Source organism: Cupressus sempervirens, chromosome 2 (assembly GCF_028749045.1).
Source record: "Cupressus sempervirens isolate cs-2001-9-10 chromosome 2, ASM2874904v1, whole genome shotgun sequence".
In the NCBI taxonomy this organism is placed as follows: domain Eukaryota; kingdom Viridiplantae; phylum Streptophyta; class Pinopsida; order Cupressales; family Cupressaceae; genus Cupressus; species Cupressus sempervirens.
Window position 1 is genome coordinate 101,593,571 of NC_143119.1, and position 24,319 is coordinate 101,617,889.

The 24,319-nt window shown below is 35.1% G+C and overlaps 1 protein-coding gene across 1 annotated transcript in view; it reads left to right on the forward strand.

Annotated features, from left to right (window-relative positions):
• Positions 1–24,319, forward strand: part of EMB2761 (threonyl-tRNA synthetase, putative / threonine-tRNA ligase) — a 95,031-nt gene that overhangs the window by 63,526 nt on the left and 7,186 nt on the right. The window contains exon 6 of the mRNA XM_089812806.1: positions 11,653–12,030. Within this exon, the coding sequence (XP_089668932.1) occupies positions 11,653–12,030 (378 nt within the window). The remainder of the gene's footprint in view (positions 1–11,652; positions 12,031–24,319) is intronic.

Genomic DNA, 24,319 nt, shown 5'->3' on the forward strand with positions numbered 1-24,319 from the left:
TGTGTAAGCAATCATATTTTAGTGACAAAAAAGACTAAAAGAGGGCCTGAAATGAGTTCCAGTGTCAGCAATGCCAGATTGGCATGCTTGAGGGTTTGTGGTGAGCAGGTTTTATGGCAAATATGACTGTAGCAGGTGAAGACAATGTTCAGTAACAAAAGCAGCAGTATGCTGTGGCTGGATAGTAAGATGACCTATTGGAGAGCAAATGGGGGTGAATGGAGAGTAGGATGCTTGGATGCACAACCTGGCTGTAGGTAATATTTCAGTTCAGTGGCAAATGAGGGTGAATGGAGTGCTTAGGCTAGTTGGAGTTCTGTTTCAGTGACAAACTTATCAAGATTAGGCACCAACAAACCTTACAGTTGTCAACACATGAGACTTTACAAGAGTTTCAAGTGCCAAGTGGAGGAGAAGTGCGCTAATGTTGATAGTACGAAAACAGGCACCTAGATGGTAGAAGGCAGTTTTAATTTTTAAGCAATAAGCATCACATAATTGAGCGCCTAGGCTGTAATATCCCTTAGGCAGTTTAGATTACAAGTTACAACAGAGGTTGGCCTATAATCAGGGGTTCCCACACGTCAGCAGAGTGGCTAGGGGACCTAACCAGGGGTTGTGGAGCTTAGCATGGAGCTTTACAAGCCAATTAAGACAATTTGAGGTAGTCTCCTATTTTTTAGGAGGGGGCTGTCAGTTCGTTTTCTGTATTTAGACATTATCCTTGGACTGCTGGGAGGACTTAGCTTTCAGTTTGGTGTTCAGCTAATGGATTTAGGAATAAATTTGAAATAATTATGTTATTGCATATCGTTTTAAATTTGAATAAAAATAAAATAAATTGTTTCAATTAAATCAGTTAATAATATAATAAAGTGTTGAGTGCCCCCCTTCCCCCATGCCACACATCCCTAGGAGTTATAAGGGTCAAGTTTTTAGAAGGTGGACATTTTATAAATGATGAATAAGACCCTATGGGGGTCGAACTCTCTAGGACGGAACATTTAATCATAAATTAGAAAATAGACATTATTAAAAATAAGAAAATGCAACCCTAAAATCGAATTAGGGTTTGAGATAATAAAACAACATTGGAGGCAGCCATGTGATTATTACAGCAGGATTAGAAAGTTGAACTACACCCAGCGCTCTTGGAGATCAGATTTCATCACTGAGCAAATTGGGATTATTCTTTCTGGGAAAAAACAGTGAATCAGGCATTGAATTGCAGTTACAGATCAGATTGCAGATCTGGGTCAATTGGACCTATATTCTCATCATTCAGCAGTACACCAGACCTGACTGTACCCTCCTCCAGCTAGCTGCAGTCACACTTCAGCCAGACATCAGGGTTTTGTAGCAGCGAACAGGCTAAAGATCAGATACATGTGGAATCAGAATCTTTAATACCATATGGCAGGAAGAAATGAGAGGAGTTAAGGAGGTTTCAGGTCATTCTTATATTCTGTCAAATCAGATCAGAACTGTACAGATCTGGTACACCGTACGGGTATGTAGAAGTCTTTTGGAGAAACAAAAGTTATCGGAATTTATTTATTTGGTGTGAGTTTATTTTCTGTTCATTACCTATCAGTGTTTATTGTTTCAAATTATGTTTTTGCATTCGTCTCTATAAAACCAAACAAAAAGAGAATACTGCAAAAACCCCAAAAAAGCAAAAATTCCATGAGAAAACCCCAAAAAATCAGAATAATCAGTCAACAGATTGGTTGGCGACTTTTCATAGGCATATAATAATATGGTTATAAATGTCGTAGATAATAGTGAAAGGTCTGTTTGGCAGCCTCAAAGTGTCTTTAAGTGTCAAGAATGAACACGTGAGGATTTCTTGTATTCTCCAAGTGAAAAACAAAAATAAGAGGTGCCAAGGGCCAATTTATATGATGAGAGAGAAAATATGGTGGTTAAGTGATAAAGATGGAACAAGGGCACCCCTTGATTGTTAGATTAGTGTTAGAAGGGAGTATGCGGTGTGTTAGACAGCCTAGCATGCCACTCAAGTGACAAAATTAGCTAAAAGAGGTGTCAAACATGAGTTAAATGGAAGATACGCTAGAAATAGGCACTTGTGATGCAGTCAAGGATAGGTGACCCAGTAAATGGTGGCCTTCTCTTTGCAGCTCTACACAATAGCAACTCATAACCACAGTATGGGAGCAACAAAGTTGCAAACTTTATTCATGAATATTAGATCAAAGCCTTGCATTAAAGGTACACACAGTCAACACAGTCATGCAGTCCTATAGGGACTGTGTAATGCCCCCTTTTTGGGATGATATGGTTTATGATTGGATTGGCATATTATTGGCCCTTGTAGGCTAAGACTGATGGTTAGAGGTTCCTAGTTGGCACAGCAGGAGGCTTTTTCCTGTTCGGAGATCAGAAGCGTTCAGGATTGTTCTTCCTTTGGTTCAGTTTGGTAAACTTATATTTGTAGTGAGTTATCTATACAACATTTCTATATTTGCAGGGCACTTCGAGCGGTCTCAGTTCTAGTGACATCCCTTGACACCATTGATTTGATCATGTATTTAGTGATTTGCTAATTATAGTAAGTTTGTAGTTGATAGTGAGGGACCCTTAAGATTTTTAGCAAGGCATCTGGTTGCACAGTGGACACATTCGTTGACTTCTAGGTTCAGATGGGACTGAGAAATAATGATTATTTACAAAGTTATGTAATTATTAACAAACTGATTACTTTATTAATAAAGTTCAATTATAATATAAGGTATTAAAATCACTTTATGTGCAATGGGGCCATAACCCTCAATTAAATGCCACTTAAAGTACATTATTAATTGCAGAGAGTGAACACCTAAGTTGAGGAGATAATATAAAGTTTTTATTAAAAACCTGAAAATGGATTTAAAAGTGGTTTTGGATGCTATTAAAGAGATTGGGGTGATAAATGTAAAGTTCTGCAAATTCTGTACTAAATAATTCAGACTTGTATAATATCCTTGGTTGCTAAAAATAAACTTCTTAATATTCTGAAGTATGGAGGAGTTGTCAACTTTTATTCTGAACTGAATGTTATATATCTCTGCAATAAATTCGAATTGGTACTATTGCTTGAGGGAGACTTGTAATTGTTGTGTGTTCCTCAAACTGCAATGATTCCTACCTTTAATACCATGACCAAAGGGCATGTCCCTCAAAGGGAAGTGACCCTTCCTAGGTTGGCTTATACTCCTCTCCAAAAATCGGCGACTTAAAGAAGATGACTAATCATAAACAGAACTAACATAATATGTTAAGTTTAGTTTAACATTAACTTATCCTAAAAATCCCCACTCATCCTAGAGGTGTATGACATATATATAATGTCTTGTAATGATATTAAGGGAAGAAGACTAAGTGCGATCTGCACTCTCAGACCAGCATATTATCATAGTTACAAACTTAACACTCCTTAACTTGATAATCATACTGAGAGATAACATATCTAGCATCATCAATTACAATGAATAAGCATAGATTGATACTCTATATCTATCTGAATCTTCTTGAGCAAATGGCATCATGGAATACATGATAGTGAATCATATAACTATCTTGTGATATGACTTATCACTTATACTAGTGATGTTAGTGTTGCATGTAATGCAATACACACAGGATAAAATCTGAAGAATGATTAAATTTTTCATTTATCTAGATTGTGACTCATAGGTGCTGGTAATCCTATATCATAACTTGATCTTGAGTTAAGATCTACTAGAGAACAGGATAAAGTCTAAAAAATAAATTCTTCCTTTATCCAAGTTGTGATTAATAGGCACAGAAATGCTTATTAGTCACAAATGATCTTGAACTCACCTAGATCTAACAGTAGTTCTGTATTGTTCAATACATTATCTGAGGGATTGTCATCTCTCATAATGTTTTTTATACAAGTATTCATTATTTCAGAGATTGTCACCTCTTAAATAATGAATACATATGGTGGAGCCCATAACAGTCAATAGCCTGATAATAAAATTATTTCATTAATAATATAAAGAATACAAATGAATTACAATTCAACCATACCAAGTCTTTTCTTGAAGTGATCTATCTTCACTCTAGAAAGAGGTTTGGTGAGTATGTCTGCTGCCTGATCTGCAGTGCAAATGTATTCTAATTTTATAGTATTCTTGTCTACCAGATCTCTTACATAATGGTAAGGAATTTCGATATTCTTGGACCTATCATGAAAAAATGGATTCACCGAAAATTTGATGGAACTTTGATTATCACAATGAATAATCGTAGGATTCATGTTTTACCCAAATAATCCCACAAGTAACTTCCTTAGCCAAACTGCTTCTGTAGAGGCCATCATTGCTGCAATGTATTCGGCTTCTGTGGAGCTTTGAGCTACTAAAGACTGCTTTCTGCATATACAAGATATCATTGTTGATCTTAAACTGAAACAACATTCTGAAATACTTTTTTTGCCTTTAACACTTCCACCCCAATCTGAGTTAGTGAATCCATGTAAATCTAAGTTAACTTTCTCATATTTGAGCCCAAGATTAAGAGTGCCTTGTAAGTGTCTCATAATGTGTTTGACTGCAACTAGGTGAATCTCCTTTGGCTCACACATAAACTGACGTAAGGCATTAACAACATATCAAATATTAGGTCTTGTATTTACCAAGTACATAAGGGACCAATCATCTGTCTGTAGAGAGTAGAATCTATGGAAGGTGATTCAGCTGTTGCTTCTTTAAGCTTATGTAGATTAGTTTCCATTGGAGAAGACATAGACTTGCAATTCCACATTCCAAATCTCTTCAAAATATCTGATGTATACTTCCCTTGATTAAGTATAATGCTGTCAAATTCTGCTGTACTTCCAGTCCTAGGAAGTAATGAAGGAGTCCCAAGTTTTTCATCTCGAATTCTCTAATTAGATCTTTCTTGCATTGATCTATGAGATGATCATCACCTGTTATTAGTAAATCACCAACATACAGTATCAAAATTACCATATTGTCTTTATCTCTTTTATAATATAAATTTGGATCAAATTCATTTTTGGAGAATCCTAAGCCCTTGAGATACGTATCAATTCTTTCATACCAAGCCCTTGGAGCTTGCTTAAGCCCATAGAGAGCTTTCTTGAGTTCACAAACAAAATGTTAGGATCATGAGTTTCAAATCTTTCAGGTTGCTCCAAATATTCTTCTTCTATAATCTTTCCATTTAATCATGTTGTTTTTACATCCATCTGATGTACTTTCCATCCCTTCGATGCTGCAATTGCTAGGACTGCTCTTACAGAGGTATATCTGGCAACAGGAGCAAAAGTTTCTTCATAATCAATCCCTTCTTTTTGAGAGAATCCTCTGGCTACAAATCTAGCTTTATATTTCTCAATGCTACCGTCAACAACATGCTTTATTTTAAATATCCACTTGGAAGAAACAATAGATTTTCTTTTAAGTCTTAGAACAATTTCTCAAACATCATTCTTCATAGTAGATCGGTATTCTTCTGTCATAGCTTCTTTCCAAGCTGTATGTATAATAGCATTTGAAGGATTGGTTGGTTCTGTTTTGGACAAATCATTCATGTTTGCTATATAACTAGAAAATCTTTTAGGTCTTTTTCTTTCTCTGACTGTTCCAGAAGGTGCAACAAAGTCTTGTGCTTTCTCGATTGTTTTAATGGCCCAAAGTGGTCTTTTGTTTGAATTTTGAATTTCTCCAAGATTTAGATTTTGAATTTCATCTTCAATTTCTTCTATGTTCTCCCCCTGAGACTTAGACTTGGTATTTCTTTCAAAACTAGGTAAAGGAGAACATTCTTTAGAACTTAGGGCTCTTTTGAATGCTAGATCTTTTAAAAAATTTAAATCCCTACTAAGTTCAATACTTTTTTGTCTAGGTATGAAAATCATATATGCTTTGGATGTTTCACTATACGCTACAAAAATACCTTTCCTCCCAGAGGGTTCTAATTTAGTTCTCTTTTCTTTTGGAACATGGATATATACAGGGCACTCAAAAATCCTAAGATGACTTATATTGGGTTTAGCCTTAGTAAAGACTTTTTTAGGAGTTTTAGCTCTAAGGTAAGAGTGAGGGCTTCTATTTTGAATATAGACAACAGTACAAGAGGCTTCTGCCCAAAGATAATATTCTAGATTTTGATCAAATATCATAGCTCTAGTAGCTTCTATAATTGTTCTATTCTTTCTTTCTGCTACCTCGTTTTGTTTTGGATTATAAGGACCGGTGTACTCCCTCTTAATTCTTGTTTCTTTACAAAACCTTTGAAACAAATTTGAGGTGTATTCTCCTCCATTATCAGTTCTAAGAGTTTTAATTCTATGTCCTGATTAGTTTTCAGTTAATGTTTTGAATTCTTTAAATCTCTTTAGGATTTCTTCTGATTCTTTGCACTTTAAGAAGAAAATTTATGTTTTCCTAGAGAAGTCATTTATGAACAAAATATAGTACCAGAATTCTCCAAGAGAAGGAACAGACATAGGTTCACATAAATATGAATGAATTAATTCCAAAACATTATTTGTTTTCTAGTGCTATCATGAAATGGACTTTTGGTGTTCTTACCTAGAGTGCACCCTTTGTATATGCTTGAGTGGTCTTTATTTAGTTTAGGTAAACCAATGACCATCTTCTCCATAGTGGATAATGTTTTGAAATTTAGATGTCCTAATCTTCTTACAACTTCATGAATTAAGGCTTGAATAGGTCAACTAGATTTTGAATTTAATTCATACAAATATCCTTTTCTTTGACCAATCAACTTCGCTTTCTTGATTGAGGAGTTTTTTGCCTAGGTTGTTACTTTACCATCCATGAGTGCAACATTATGCCCATTATCTTCAAGTGTTGTAACCGAGATTAGATTTCTTTTTATTCTTGGGACGTAGAGTACTCCTTTTAGCAAATTTCCTGATTTTAGTTTCAAGGTGCAGTTTCCAATTCCTTCGACAGAATGTGCTGAATTATCACCAATGGTAACTTTGCCATTTACCTTTTCTAATATAGAGTCTAGTGCTTCTTTGTATCTTGTTATATGTCTAGAAGATCCACTATCAATTACCCATGCTTTATTTGAGATTTTATTTGATAGTGACAAATACAATACACGATTCTCGGGATCATAGTTATCTTCTTCCCTTGTAACATTTGTACAGTTCACTTGTTTAGAATTCTCAGGACAATTAGATCTGTAGTGTCCAAACTTTTCACATCTGAAACACTTTATTTTAGAGAGATCTTTCTTGGGTTTGCCATTCTTTTGATTTCCCTTTTCCTTCTTGAAATGCTTCTTCTTGCCCTTATAGGAGTTTGTATTAAGAACATGAAGTTCTTCATCTTCTGTTTTCAATTTCCCACCTTTCTTTAGTTTTTTGGATTCTTCTTGAAGACAATCTCCCTTAAATCTATTGAAGTCAGGAATCTCTGGCACTTATTCCTTGTGCAAAAGTTTCCCATGAATTTGGTAATCCATCTATAGCCATCAGTGTTAATTCCGTGTCACTAATGATGGTTCCTATACTTGAAAGTTCATCTCTTATGCTGGCAACCCTTAGGAAGTAAGAATTCATTGTTTGTCCTTTCTTTATTTGTATGTGATTTAGTTGTCTTTTTAGTGTGAGAACTCTAGTTGCATTGTTGACCTCATATGCATTTAGTATTGCATTCATCATAGCAAATGTTGTTTGATGTTTTGTAAGCATGGGTACAATATCATTTTTCACTCCATCTAATATGATTTGAATAAGTTTCCTATTTCCTTTGATCCAGAAGGATTTGTGAGGTTCAACTGTAGGTTGTCTGGATGCTAATTCAACAAATTGTTTTACATCAGTTTCTTCAAGAATCATCATGATTTCGAATTTCCAGGCATCAAAGTGTTCTTTCCCATCAAACCTGTCCTCGGGTCTAATTGTGTATGCCATTGAAGATAGGAGAATGATGCTAGATATATTTAAGGTCTGATTACTTAATTTGCAGAACTTAGGTTCGACTAACAGAGCTCTGATACCATGTAAAGTTTCTGCAAATTCTGTACTAAATAATTCAGATTTGTATAATATCCTTGGTTGCTGAAAATAAACTTCTTAATATTCTGAAGTATGGAGGAGTTGTCAACTTTTATTCTGAACTGAATGTTATATATCTCTGCACTAAATTCGAATTGGTACTATTGCTTGAAGCAGCAGACTTGTAATTATTGTGTGTTCCTCAAACTGCAATAATTCCTACCTTTAATACCATGACCAAAGAGCATGTCCCTCAAAGGGACATGACCCTTCCTAGGTCGGCTTATACTCCTCTCCAAAAATCGGCGACTTAAAGAAGATGACTAATCATAAACACAACTAACATAATATGTTAAGTTTAGTTTAACATTAACTTATCCTAAAAATTGCTGCCCATCCTAGAGGTGTATGACATATATATAATGTCTTGAAATGATATTAAAGGAAGAAGACTAAGTGCGATCTGCATTCTCAGACCAGCATATGATCACAGTTATAAACTTAACAATAAAAAGGTCCCAAAAAGCAAATAGAGTGGTTTTAGATGCTATTGAAGATTTGACTTATGCTTTTGGAGTTCTTGCTTGGAGAAGGAACCAGCTAGGGTTTCAACCATATTTGATCATTAAGAATGAAAACACTCATTGATTCCAGCTATGAGAGTTTGTGGAAAATCAGCTGAAGATTGCTTGAAGGGTTGGTTACATACAATAGTCAAATTTGTGCTTAATTGGTGAAGTTTTGAAGATTTGGGGCAAGCGTTTCAGCATGTGTTTGAAGGTTTATGTGTTGCATATACTGAATATATTATTGCTGCAATTATAAATCAGATTACAAGCATTTGTTTGTTGAAGAAACTGCTGCTGCTGATATTCAGCCTTTCAAAGTCTTCAAGGCTTGTACTACCTGTGAGTTCATCAATTTCAACTCCTAGATTTTCTAGGTAGTTTTAGATAATAGGGGTTATTTATGTTAAATCCTGATAACTTGATCATATTAATGATCTGATTTTTCAGGTTAGACATATCTAAAATGCATGTAGTTTCTTTTATATAGGGCCTCATGATAAATACATCTCCCTATAACAAATTGCCGATTTGCTAGGCATACTTATATGCCTTGTATTTGACTATTGTAGTTAATTAACATTTAACTATTAGTTCATGGTTAAGACCACCGATTTGTAGAGGAGAAGGTGTTTTATGGAGGGCTGACCTAGAAAGGGTCATGTCCTTTCTAAGGACATGCCCCTTGGGTTTACTATAAAGAGAGGCAAGTATGTGGATAGAAGACACACATTGAAAACAAGTCTGCTCTTCTAGCATTACTACCTTGAGCAATTTTATATCAGGAATAAAACGATTTCCAGAATTATTCATCATTCTCCAAGAACAATTAATATTCTGTACAGAATATCTAAGAACCATTCCCAGCAAGGTTGAAGGTAATATATCAGTATTCTTACATCAGAATTTGCAGAAAACTTACAATTTAATGAAATGGATCATCATTATACTATGAAAGTTCTGAGTATTCAAGCTGGTATAAAAATCTGGAATTTTCAGCTGTGTATTTTCAATGCAATTTCAGTTTTGAGTTGGAAAAAATATTATTGCAATATCTTTTATTTGCTGCATTATATCGTGATATCAAAGATTGCAAATATACCACATTAATTCATTGAAACAAACACAAATAGGGCAGAAAATTTGCCTTTACAAGAATCTGCCTGGAGAGGGTTCTTACAGACTGATCATCTCATACAGACAGCCTCTCACACCTCTCAATCTATTAAAAGAAGGCAAAAGGAAAAAAACTATCCTACATTATCCTTTTTTTTCCATACATTATACTAAGTCTCTTCAGGGAGGAACTTTTTTTGGTGAATTCTCTGTTGCCCAACTTCCATCCTCTTTTCTCAGCATAGGAGGATTTTTTTCTTGTATTCCAATTTCCTACTCATCTCACCTCTCTCTCGTCATTGTATCTCTCAACATATGTATAGGTACGCAAACTCGAATTTCTAAAAACCACCCATGGAATGAAATACCTCATTCTAAAACAAGGACGTTGGTTAAAAAGAATAATTGCTAGTCAAAAGAGTAAATTAGTAATCACCCATGAGGGGGGAAGGGTGTGAGAGGGGAGGGGAACAAATTTCTTCCAAGTGCATTACTTAACAGGCCCAGCCACCAGCTAGTAAATGCAATGATGTTTGGAAACTATCCAGTAATGAGAAAGAAAATGCTTTTGATTTGAACCCGCCAGCTAGGAAATATTCATGAGACTATTCATGTCCGGCATAAAGGATCTCAAACCCCAAAAGAAATCTTGGAGCATCCAGGTAGGCAATATCCAGCAGTAATTTTTTATGCAATGATAGTGAGATGGTTGCTGGGCCCCAGAAGGAAATCAACAGCAGTATCAATTTTGAGTTTATTACGTGGTATTTGTCTGCTTATGGCTGCAGGATGTTTTTGTAGCAAATGATAATTTTCTTCAGATAATTTGTGGCTATGAAAATTCTTTTCAATGATAAATATATGTGGGCTGCTATTTCTTCCATCTTTTGTTGGAATTTTAAAGCAATTTCTCTGACTTCAATCGTATTTCTAAATTGATGAATGGTATTTTGAACTCCCTATTTCTTATGGCATTATATGCCCACTCATTATGTTATCTTTTTTGTATCCTAAGGTTTTCCAAACACTTGCCTAGCCTCTAACCAAATCTGCACAGATTAAGATAAGATCATAAGAGTAAATGGATCTATTTGACCCAGATTTATGTATTATAAATAATGTGTTGATTTAATGAAAGTATTTAACAAGAAAACTGTTTCTTAATTATTGATTTCATTAAAGATAAAGTTGTCCAAGTTTAGCTTAGTTGGTTGAAGCAATGAGCTCTCATTGGAAAGACCCTGGTTCAAATCCTAAGAGGGACATCTATATGGAATTCTCAGTTGAGACTCTTGCTCTTCCATTTGTTGTATTTGTTTCATTGTAAAAGGTGGATTCTAAGGTTAAATTTCTCTCATTGTAAAAGGTGGATTCTAAGTGGTTGCTCGTAAGGAGCTTGAATAAGCCTGTAAGTCTCGTGTTGTTGCTCGAATGAGCACAAGGTTTGTAAACAATCTTCAATATAAAGATAAAGTTTGAATACATGCACATACTGAGGTTGTCTGTTTCATCATTTTATGCTCTGCCAAACTGTAAAGTTCCTTTCATATTTGACCAAGATAGTATGGAATTGATACTGCATGGTTATTAGTGCAGAAAATGCATTTCTATCATCTGTTTGTTCAAGTATTCTAGTCTCGATCAAACTCCTTGCATTTTTTTCTGGTATCTAAGGTGTATGCCATCACTTTTGATACCAGGCTGTATGTTGCAGCTGTAGCCCTTGTGTTTTCCCAATTTAATTACAAGGAATTATAGATTATATTAAATAATAAATTTAACTTTGATGTTAAAAATGACGATTACCTGAGCTATTAGCAATTTGGTGATGGTTTTTACCTGTTTCTATAGTTCCTTGTGCAATATTGCTGAATGTAATTAATCGACAACTCTTGAGTTTAAATGTAACTTTGTAAGAATGGTTGTGTTTTTTATTTTCAGGAGGAAGCAGGGGGGGGCTTGGTATTTTGGCATCCTAAAGGAGCCATTGTTAGGCATCATATTGAAGATTTTTGGAAGAAAACTCATATACAGCATGGCTATGAACTTCTTTATACACCACATGTTGCCAAAGCTGATCTTTGGAAGATAAGTGGACATTTAGAGTTTTACAAAGAAAACATGTTTGATCAAATGGATATAGAAGATGAGCTTTATCAACTTAGACCTATGAATTGCCCCTATCATATACTAGTCTACAAAAACAGTCCTTGCTCATACAGGGATTTACCTTTTAAAGTTGCAGAATTGGGTACAGTATATAGATATGAGATGTCTGGAAGTTTGCATGGTCTTTTCCGAGTAAGAGGTTTCACTCAGGTGTGTACTCAACCTCTCTATTTCTCATAATCTAGATTCCAACAAATAATAAGATACTGACTTGCCTCATTTTCAGCAGCCTGGAATTCACAACTAATTTTATTTTTCAGGTTACTTCTTTGTAATGAACATTAAAGTTCTTGAAGTGATTATTGATATTGTGCCTTTGTCTACTGCTAGTTCCTTAAGATATGGTTTTTCTTGTTTGTGGGTTTTGAATATTTGGTCATTTCAATAGATTACATTCACATATGGATGCAAAAATGCCTGTCAATATAAACTAGGAGCATTTGATTTGATGGGTTTGTGCCACTTAAATGTGTGAAAAACAAAAATCATTTTATTATTATTTTGAGTACAAGATTAGTATGTTGATATTCTTAATATATATATGTTTTTTTACATTATTATAAATATATAATATCTAAAATACTAGTACAAAAATAGATTAGAAATAATATTATTAATTATGAAGATTGAAAATGTCTACATAAAATCCACTTTTTTTCTCAAGCATAAGGATGAGAATGAGAATCCAAATACCAAACAAAAATATAATAATATGATAATAATAATGCGGTCTTAGTACATCTTTTCGGCTTTTGTCAAGAGTTTAATATAAAAAATAAAATAAATATACAATATAATCATAATAATAATTTGGTACTATTTTTTTGTCTTTTGTGAAGAGCTTAATGAAAATATAAAAATATATTAATAACAGTATATAGTGAAGCATAACAATATAACCATAAACATTTATTTAATGTCAATTACAGTATAATAATATAATTATTTTTCTAGTAGAAAAACGAACAAATATTATATCTCTAGGTGTACTGCACCTATATTCTTGTGAAGATAGATATGCTAGATGGCTTTCACCTAGATATGGGATCATGATCCAAAGATTATACCACACATTTCAAGGTAGCATACCACATTCATTTTCCTTAGTGCAATCTAGTGATGGTGAACTTCATATTGTGAATTTGATGTGTTAGGGAATTAACTATGTCATAATGTCAATTTTATTTTTATGAATTTGGTATATTGTGGAGTCAATTGTGTTTTTAAATCCATTTTTCATGATTGATGGTAAAGGATCTCTCATGAGCTTGATCAGATCACCTGGCATGCATTTCAACTATTGCATTGACATATCCAAATTGTGGTGCTTGACCAACTATAGAGTAGAGAGGAAACCCTACTATCTATACTTAAGGCTCACCAGATGTTGAATCTTTGAAGTTGCTTGACCTATGCTGGTCAAGCCAGTTTGACAGTAACTCTAAATATTTCCTTTGATACCTTTAGTTGATGCTTGTTAGGGTGAGATACATGGGGATTACTTGGGAGGTCACTCATTCCAATACTGTTCTACTCAAGTGTGTGCAGCCATGCAACTTCTCTCACAACTAAGCTCTTTGAGTATAATAACTCATTTGTAAAATCTTTGGCAAGTTTTGTCTCTATAAACAATACAATGTTGAGATCACTAGTATTTTATTTTTATGCATCTGGTTTTCTATAGTTTATCATTTGATTTCAGTTTTTGGAAATCAGTAGTGTTAGCATTGAGTCAATCTACATGACAGATGATGAGTAGTGGCTCACAACAACCCATTTTTCTTGAACTTAGCTGATTTTCTTAGCGAGTTTCTTAAAGGTGAGACTTCATAAGAGGCAAACCATCTCAACACCGTTCTGGCCAAAGTGGACATAACCATGAAACTTCATTTAATTAGGCTCACTCATCTTTATATTTTGTCTATAAAACCTTCAGCAATCATTTTGCCGTATAAATAATTGATTGTAGAGATCTTGAGCTCATTCATTTTTGTTCATTTGGTGTTTTCAGGAATTAGCTATCTTAATGTTTGAGTCATGAATCCTTTTTTATGAGTGGAGGTCCAGAAGAACCTATCTTTCATGTCAATTGATTAAGTAAGGACATTACATTTCATGTAGGCCGTGCTCACATTGTTCAGGCACTATGCCTTCCTCGGAGGCAATTCATCCCAAAATGCTCTATCTCAAGAACACTTAGACATGGAGCTTTTACCACAACTAGGTTTACTTTGCTTGCAACTCTATTTGCAAAACCTTTAGTCAATATTATTTATTTATACTTTATAAACTATTCAGGAAGAGATTTTTAGCTTTTTTTTTTCATTTTTGGTGTAATGCAGTGCATCATTATGTATAATCATTTTTCTAGAATTAACTATTGTAACATTGAGTTGGATATATGGTCAGTCTTTTATGGGTGGTGGTTCTCAAGGATCCATCTCTTAGAAAGCTTGATCGATTCAATTTGTCTATAGTATGCTCAATTACCAATTTCTGTTGCTGACGGTAGGGCATTGTCACTAGACTAAGTAAGAACTATAGATTCCCAAGTATAGTTCCCTCATGCATGCACACCTGGGAATTTTAGTTAGTTGCCCCCTCTATTCAACAACCTACCCTGTCGTTGAGGATTTTCTCATAGTTTAACGTCACCCTCTATAAATCTCTGTTGGGGACTAACTTGGTAGGTGCTAATTTTGTGCCGTCTGGTCAATTATCTATTTTGTGTCTTCAATAAGAGATTGCACTGATTGCTAGAGTGGAAGGTAGCAAAAAACACACTTTTGTAATGCTGCACTGTTGTTATTACTCATTACGTTTTGGTGATATCCATCCTTGGGCTACAATTTGCTTCCTCTTCTACTATATATGAGTGCTTTGGCCCCTCACTAGAAGTGAAAGCTGTAATATCCAAAAAACATTGCGTTGAAATCGAGACATCACAGTTGGAAGTGACCTTGGAAGCTGTAAGTCCATCTTAGCATTCATGAAATGTGAAATGTAAGAGGTTGCTACTGAAGTTGAAGTCACCTTGTAAACTATTGATTTGCCCACCATCTTGCCATCAAATCCTCAATATTTAAATTCTTCCCATGGTGATAAGAAAATCATGGGATGAATTTTGTAAACGAAGTCTGGAAAATTTGCTATTTTTTTTAGTTTATAAACTTTATGATGTGAAAAATTGATTTTTTTAATTTGTTCTTTCACCTTTTTCTACCTACTATCAGCTTCTATAAATAGGTTATTGAATAATTGCTTGAGGACCAAAGCCCTAGTTGGTAAATAGTAATCTAGCATCTATCTAGAAAAAGAAACTAGCTAATGATGTCCTGTGCCAGTCCCTAAGTGCTGTTTGGCTATGGTGTTTTTACCCTACTATATTTTGTTCTTACAATATTAGTATTTTACTCATCATTGTTGATGTGAGCTTTTTGGCCTCTACAACATGCAAAATACTTAGTATTCTAGGATGAAACACCAAATTTCCAGCTCTCCTTTGAATAAGAATGCTCGTTTGCTAAACGATGTATATGGATTGTGTGATCAAATGAGACAAACCCAAGGTTGCTTCTTATTGTGGGATTTCATTGAGTTTTGATGATATGATACGTTGGGTATCACAAACGGACCTATACTGTTCAATCAATGGATATGAACAACTTCAAACACTTAAAGTATTTAGAAAACTATTCTACTCCAGGAATGTAAGAAACTATAGATGTCTTTGTGATTCTAGACTTAGTTTAGCCATTAACATCAAACAAGCTAGTGCAATCTCCTAAAGTAGATGTAAGATGTTCAAACCATAGAAGCACAAATCTGCAAACAATCCCAATTAATCTTGAATCCTAGGGTGTAATATCCCTTTCCAGATATTTTACCAAAAACTATGATATATATTTGCAGATTTAAATCCAAACAGTAAACCAATATTTGATACAAATTCCAAAACCTTAATTCGACTTGTAACCTGCAGATTTGCATACAAGGAAACTTAGAAAACTTTGTTTTACTTCACCAATATTCAAAAAGTACATATATGAACCTGGAATTAACACACATAATCACCAAATGCGTTATTGCATTATACAACAGCAATACAATAACATGCAACTATCCAATGAGCCAATCTTATAAATAGTAAAAACAGTCAGATTGGCAAATTTAGATAAAACTTGTAAGAAGGCTAGGTTTGCGTCTAACCTTCAAATGCTTCTTCAAAGGTTTACCTCCTCGAATAAATAACTAGCAAATGTTTCCAGCTCCCAGATTAATATTTGTTTTAAATATTATAATCTTCATAACTTCCCATGTGGAGCCTGTTGTACCTTTTATCACTTTTTCCAATCTGATGCACACTCTTTTAAGCAATGTGGGATAGAGCACTTTTTTGTCCTTTAGTCACTTAAGTGAACATAATACCTTTTTAAAATAAAGTGACAAGTTAAATGAACTTAAAAAGTCACTTAGTCAGTAAACCATATAATCGTTAGGCATTAAAATAACTGACCAAACGAACTCTTATAAGCACGTGCAATAGCTCATTGGAAAGCTCTCGATGAGACGCTTGCAAACCAACACTAAGATATCAAGAATACTGAGCTCTGTTCACTTACTAAAAATAGTAAGCATCTGGACAACCTACCAAAACTGCTCTGATGGGTTTGAAATTGGAAATGTCTAGGTCAAATCTCGAATGGAACCCCGTAAAAAACCTTCTCGCCCTCGAAACCTAGGCAGAGAGAGTCAACAACACTGAATTATAATGTCCTAGAAAAAGGTGACATTACAAAGCCTCCCTTCTCAAAGTTTGCTTGCCCTCTAGCAATTCACTCATACTTGTAGAAATCAAATGCTAGGATCCCATACTCACCTTGAGAATGAGGTTCTGTTGCTCAGTCGATGTACCTCGACATGCATCTTTCCAAACTCAGAATGGTAAAATAGTACAATAGGAATCAATGTGTCAAATAACTGAATGCCAGGATCCCAAGTCTCACCATAAAGGGACACAACTGCCATGTGTTGTTGCCGTATGTGCCAATACCCTCAGTTAGGATGAAAGCCTCACTCCATGAGTGATCTTATGAGTCTCTACTGTCAAGTGAAGGTGGGAGCCCAACAACATACCCATACCCACCCCTAGAAGATAGCAACCAAACTCTCCATCTAGCTCCCCAATGAAAAGCAATATCTAGGGATGCTCCACCTAGATCCCAAGTGAGGACTCATGTGTTGTCTAAGATATCGTTGACCAGTTCCTGTAATATCTGTACCACTGTATCACTATACCACTCTTGTAATATCTGTTTCGATGTCAATGATAGATCTGGCCAATTTGACTCCACCACCATATCACTCTGGTGGAAAATGAGTGATCCTAATATCTAGAACTTTGATATGTCAGAAAGATGAAACACACAGATCATAATCATGTGACTGTGTAGCAACACAACATAATCCGCTAGATGTAAGATACTATTAACACCTGGATTACCGACTACCCAATCAACATGATCCTGGGTAAATGAAAGAGTGGTTGGTGAATCACCAACATCATGAGTGCTAACACTGTCTTCAATACCCTATTGAATAAAAAATGTAGACACCTCCTGTGGAATGTAGGGTAATGTGTGATCTCCCCACTCACCTACAAATAACTCGTTGACCTTGGAAGGCCAAATAGAATCAGCGAATATATTACTAACATACACAGGCAAATCACTGATAGTGGAAATATACCAACAAGAAAAATCACTAATCAACAAGTAGGTTGTGGCCATCTCGCAAGAGCTAGGTGTTAAATCTCTGGGTAAGCTGAAAAATTCTTCAGTGCATGCGAAGGATAAATCTGAACTTCCTACCCCACCATAAGTACTCTCGCTTATGTCTAAGTCTTCGTAAGGGGATGGTTCACCATTAATTGAAATCTCTGAATTATCCTCGCTTGTTGTATCACTAACTATGTGTTCATGTGAAGATGCACAACTGCTATCATAAAAACTATAATTTTCAGACTCATCAACTGACTGATCCATAGAATTTTTCTCACCATAGAGAGTCTCAAACGTGGAATACGTGATTGAATCACATTGTTTGCCTTCACATCTACCCATTTTATGAATTCTTTCAATGATTTGCGTGATTTCTTGTGCTCTTGAACCTTGGTTATCTTCTTCATGAGTGGCTGCTCCACTCGTTTGATTTTCAGCTTTGTGGATGGAATAATGCGTTAAGCTCAATTGGAGGCATAGCTCATCCACCTCATTCTCCTTGTCCTTTCCAAATTTTATGGCTAGATCTCTATCCATTAATAATTGCAAGTAATCATATTTTATCAAGTGAAGAGAGGACTTGTGACACCACATACACTACCATGTCTCTCTTCTATCACAACCTTCCGCATGAGATCCTCAACCAATTTGGAAAAATCATCCATTCTTGTCAACACTTGGACAATCTTGTCTTCTTTGACCAAAAGCATATCCAATAAGTCAAAGAGCGATAATGGTTTTTGACCATCTCCTTAAAACACAAGTGGGCTGCTCTCCATAGAATTTTCTGATTTTTCAACACCTAGGGGAACAACATTTTCAGATGTGTCCTCTAACTCAACGCGTGCCATATCATCCATCCTGCCAACATTGCGGTCCATTTGCTCTTCAAAATTGGACATAATTTCCAGCCTATTATCACCATAAAATTTATCCAAGCTAAATTCCATGTCGCCAAATAAGATGCTGGAGTTTTCCATGTCTAAATAGGACTGGGAGTTGCCAATGTTGGCGGGTTGGTCAAATTTTTTATCTGGGCCATCAACATGCTCATTAGAAGGACTAGTGTAAACAACTCCATAAGATATTTCTGTTTCTCCATTACTTGTTAGTATACCCGAGCCATTACCAGTGCTACTATCTAGTTGATTGATATCGGCCCTATGCAAATTTCTGTAACTGTCCTCTGCAAGGAGATCTTGAGCCAATGCATGGTATTTGTTTCTCATCATATCTGTGTTGTTTTGCAGTTCTAGCTGAAAGTCCACATAATTAATGAAAGGAAATTCTTTTTGAAGCTTTGACAGGAATTTGCTATAATCATCGTATAGTCTCCTTTTTTTTGTTTAAATATCGAGTTGGAAATCTTGTCCCACTTCCTTTGCCATGTAGCTTACTATATCTGACCACTGAGTTCTGATTCTGGAATTGGGGTATTTTGACAAACAGTTATCATGAAAACCAAATCTTGAACACACTTCTAATATGTTATTGTATTTTTTGGAATGTGCGATGTTTTTGATTGATATTGCAATATTCTTTGTTGGAACGAAAACAATAACAAAACACTAGAACAAACCCGTATCGCTGGTGGACCTTCAAAAACTGTCATGAACAAATGCCCAAATTTTGGAAAATAATAATCTCTACTAGTTTTGAATAATGAGTTCAAAAGTACCTAAGAGCATTGTACTCATCTTACTGTAAGTTTCAGTTGTTTGTCATGTCCGCTGAAGACGTACCCATGTCATTTAGACCAAACTCCTCATTTTGATCCCATGACCTTTCATATTCTTCAAACTTCAATTGCTCAAACTTTCCCCTCCCGAGCCATCAATAATTGGGTTAATGCCTTGCAGTTGTCCTTCTTCACTGCTATCTCACTATTCAAGAAGTCTGGATATATTAGCACCGGTTTTTCTTGCACACTCCTTACCCTCATACACCACTGTAATAATCTTGATTAATTTTTGATCAAATTGCCGACTGTATAGTTGAGATGGATTTTTGACAAACAGTTATACCACGTTCTCTAATATATTCTGAACAACATTTGAACAGTCTAGGTTAACATGTGTGGAGTTTCTATACTGAAAAACATGATACATTAAGCACAATACTCTTCCCAAGGAGCTTCATAACATACTGATTTCCTTCCTTCACACTCAGAGCATAAACTTAAAATGTGGCAAGGAGTTGCTGTATTAAATCACAGAGTTCAATTTTTCAACTGGGCATTATATAAAACATTTATCAGGAGTTCCTTGTTCCAGCAAGCAACATATCTATTCAGATTAAGAGCACACGTATTCAGAGCAAGAACTAAGTGGTACCCTTAACATTCAAAGAATCGTTGCTACGAAAACTAACTGGTTCTAAGCATCAACATCATCATAGCAAATACATATAGTGGATGAACCTTCAGAATAGGCGGTTATTACAACCTACGAATGCAAATAATTTTAAAAAGAACGAATGGAGGAGTATCTGACCCGTGTTTGGATTCTGGCCATGAATGTATTGCCTTGTGTTTATTTTTATTTTCCTACACCCGACGCCCGAACTGGAATCTCCTCACAACCCGACCACCATTCCTTCAACAACCACCCCGCTGCTGGAGTGTAAGCAGTCTGCTTGAGGATGAGAATCTTTCTGTGTAGGTCTGAATAGCTTGATGCCCTGCTGGTATTACTGCGTGTACCTGTAGGTGAGTTCTATGCTTCCTCCCATACCTGTTCCTTCCAGAATGACGTGCCCAATGGGGTCTTCAACTCATGGCACCTTCAATAAAAGCTTATCCTCAACCTCGCCTTAGACTCTAAACCGTAGCTAACTGGCCATGACTATGAGCAACTCAGTCCGTACTTGTCAATTATTCTTTATTGCCAAATTGTTTGTTGTATGAGATTCCATGTGTGGCTTCCCATGTAGTTGCAGATGTGTCTCCGAGTGTCTGTGTTGGTTCATAGATTTCGGACTGTTAAGGTGCTCGAGTACCATCCAAAATACCGATTGTGCTCATGTCCATTTGAGCCATGGGAAATGGAAGATGCAGTTGGGCCCGAGTGTGGTGGTTTTTGCTTGCCGACATTGCCCTGACTGCCAGCAGTTATTACTAGGCCTCTGTTCCAACACCCGACTGGTGCCACCCCGTCAGACCACCCCCTTCACACAGACTGCACTTCCAGTTGGATTTCCGGCCGTGGCTAAACTCTATGCTTCACCTTTGAGGATGTTACGTGTCTCACTACCAACATATATTCCCTGCATAGTATGCTTGTAGGTATTATTTTCTTGGGAGCTCTGCCAACATAAAAAGGGGCATACAGACTAAGATAGTTTTTAGACTTTTGGAACGTAGTTCTCAGTCTAAGATAGTTTTTAGACTTTTGGAACGTAGTTCTCAGTCTCTCTCTGCCGGTGTTCTCCTATTCAGCAAACTTGGCATTTTTCTTTACTGTAGCTAAAGTTTGAAGAAGGCCAGTCTGCACAGTTTCTTTGTTTCTCAACAAACACCACAAGATGGCAAAATCTTTTGCTTTGATAAAACTTTTCTGTAGGCAAAAAAAATATTTCTGGAAAAATTCCACACAGGATGGCAGGACTTTTAGCTCTGATACCACTCTAATATGCCTTTCCGGATATTTTACCAAAAACTGTGATATATATTTGCAGATTTAAATCCGAATAGTAAACCAATATTTGATACAAATTTCAGAACCTTAATCCGACTTGTATCCCGCAGATTCGCATACAAGGAAACTCAAAAAACTTTGTTTTATTTCACCAATATTTAGAAAGTACATATATAAGCCAGGAATTAACACAAATAATCACCAAATTCGTTACTGCATTATACAACAGCAATACAATAACATGTAACTATCCAATGAACCAATCTTATAAACAGTAAAAACAGTTAGATTGGCAAATGTAGTTAAAACCTGTAAGAAGGCTAGGTTTGTATAATGCTTCTTCAAGGGTTTGCATCCTCAAAGAAATAACCAACAACTGTTTCTAGCTCCCAGATTAATATTTGTTTTAAATATTATAATCTTCATAACTTCCCATGTGGAGCTTGTTGTACTTTTATCACTTTTCCCAATGTGATGTACGCTCTTTTAAGCAATGTGGAATAAAGCACCATTTTGTCCTTTAGTCACTTAAGTGAATACAATACCTTTTTAAAATAAAGTGACAAGTTAAATGAACTTAAAAAGTCACTTAGCCAGTAAACCATATAATCGTCAGGCATTAAAATAATTGACCAAACGAACTCGGATAAGCACGTGCAATAGATTGTTGGAAAGATCTCGGTGAGATGCTTCCAAACCAACACTGAGATATCAAGAATATTGAGTTCTGTTCACTTACTAAAAATAGTAAGCATCCGAAGAACCTGCCAAAACTGCTTTGACGGGTCTAAAACTGGAAATGTTTAGGTCAAATCTCGAATGGAACCCCGTAAAGAACCTTCTCGCCCCCAAAACCTAGGTGAAGAGAGCCGGCAACACTAAATTATAATGTCCCAGAAAAAGGGGACATTACATAGGGCCAGCCAATATTTTTCCTTGAAAATCTCTAATTCATGAAAAAATCGTTGACAATTGTTGACTTGATTTCTAATGACCTTTTTTGCATTTAAAGCGCATTAAAATAATATTAAAATCTCTAAAAACTGGAAAAAAATGTAAAAACCTCTAAGACCCAACAAATATTTCACGTAATTGATGAATCACTTAGAAATGGGGTTAATTCCAATATGGAAGCAAAGTCAATGCAGAATGAGCGTGGAAATCACCAAACCCTATAGTTTATAATTAATATAATAAAGTAGATTCAAAAATTATTTAGCATTGACTATTAACATATATTAATAGCATAGAAGTAGAAAACAAGTTTTATTTGGGATTATACGCAATTAATCAGGAATCAGCATGTGCAGTGACTTATTCCCTCCAAAATTGGGATTTCATGGTCAACAACCTACAATGCTACTTTTGCAATCTATTAGGCAATTAATTGGAAAAAAGAGATGGTTAATTGGCAAAAAAATCGCGGGAAACTAGCAAAATCTCTGAAAGTGACACTGATGGGAAACACCTGCAAAAACGTGAGGCGATGCTCTTCGAAATTAACGTGCGGCACTGAAGATGCATCCAGGAAAGTTGGTTTGAAAGTGTTGCAAATTCCTGCAGCATTGCAAAGTTGAGAAGTAACGTGGGAGATAGATAATTGCAAACAATTTTTTTCTCTCTTTCTACATTGAATGTATTGTATAGGCTAATTAATATTGTTTCTTTTTCAAAATTGATTTTATTTGTATAAATTTCAAATATTTAAATTGTTGCAATATGAAACAAAAGAAGACCATAACAAGGTTGCCTTGTTTGTTGTGATACAATCTAAAAGAGCAGAGTAACAAAATTTTTCCTTATTTACTTTGGAGAAAACAAAGAACCCTACAATAATCATTATAATCCTTTTAGGTTTATCAAATGCAAGATATAAGTTCTTACGATTAATCAAATCGCTTGATATTTAAAACTCTTCTCTAAATTAAATTAAATAATTCATGTAATTCAGTCTCTATGTTCAACGTATATAAAGTTGTTTTGGCATATACGTGTATATATCACTTTAGACGTGTATATCACACCAAGTTTATATATAATTGTTTGTTGAGTATATATAATCAAAGGAACTTGAGAGAATTCTAGAAAATCAAAATCCTACTTATATGAATGTGAAGATTTTATTTATTGACAATGTCTCGTGAAGAAGCTTCATTCCGTTTTTTTATCCATAAACATGTCCTTTAATTAATTAAAGAGATATGATACACTATTCACGGAAAAAAGAGGAGGATGCAAGATCACTCCACAATAATTGCTCAGATACACACCATATTTTGGTGCTTTCAAATCATAGCTTGAATGAAATATCTACAAACAAAATCAAAGTTGAACTTTGAGACCTTCAAGTTAAAAATATATTAGGAGGTTGTGCAAGTGCTTTGAATCATTTATACAAGTCCTTTATTATCTAAATTTAATCATCTATGCTATGGAAGTGTCTTTTAAGTAAAAATAATAGTTATTGACTGTTTTCCTTAAACTTTTCACATTTAAATTTTTTTCTGTAAATCGGATTTTCCTTTTTTTCTTGCCGATTTCTTTCAAATAATCCTACTCCATTGGTTTTCTGATCCATTCCCCTAACGATTTATGCTTCTATGGGCTTCAAACTATCACTATTCCATCAACACCATCCATCAATGCATATCGATTTGGAAACAATAATCAAAGTAAAGCTCATAAATATGTCATTCGACCACACAAGGCATACTTACAATCAACAAGAAGCTAGTGTTTTGGTCTACGTAAGTTCACCAAAGACGCATCCAAAATATCTTCCATCCAACTAAACACTACTTCTAATCAACATGAAATGAAATCTACTTTGAGTGAAAACCATGCAATACTCCAAGCAACGCAAGTAATCCACCATGAAGACCAAACAATGAATTAGCAATTACTTTGATAACATTATGACGACAATTTCTCTAAGTCTCGTCTACTATACATCTAATGAGTTACAAATGAGAAGGCCTTGACCTTTTATATTTGTTCAATTACAATGGAGTCATGGACCAAGAT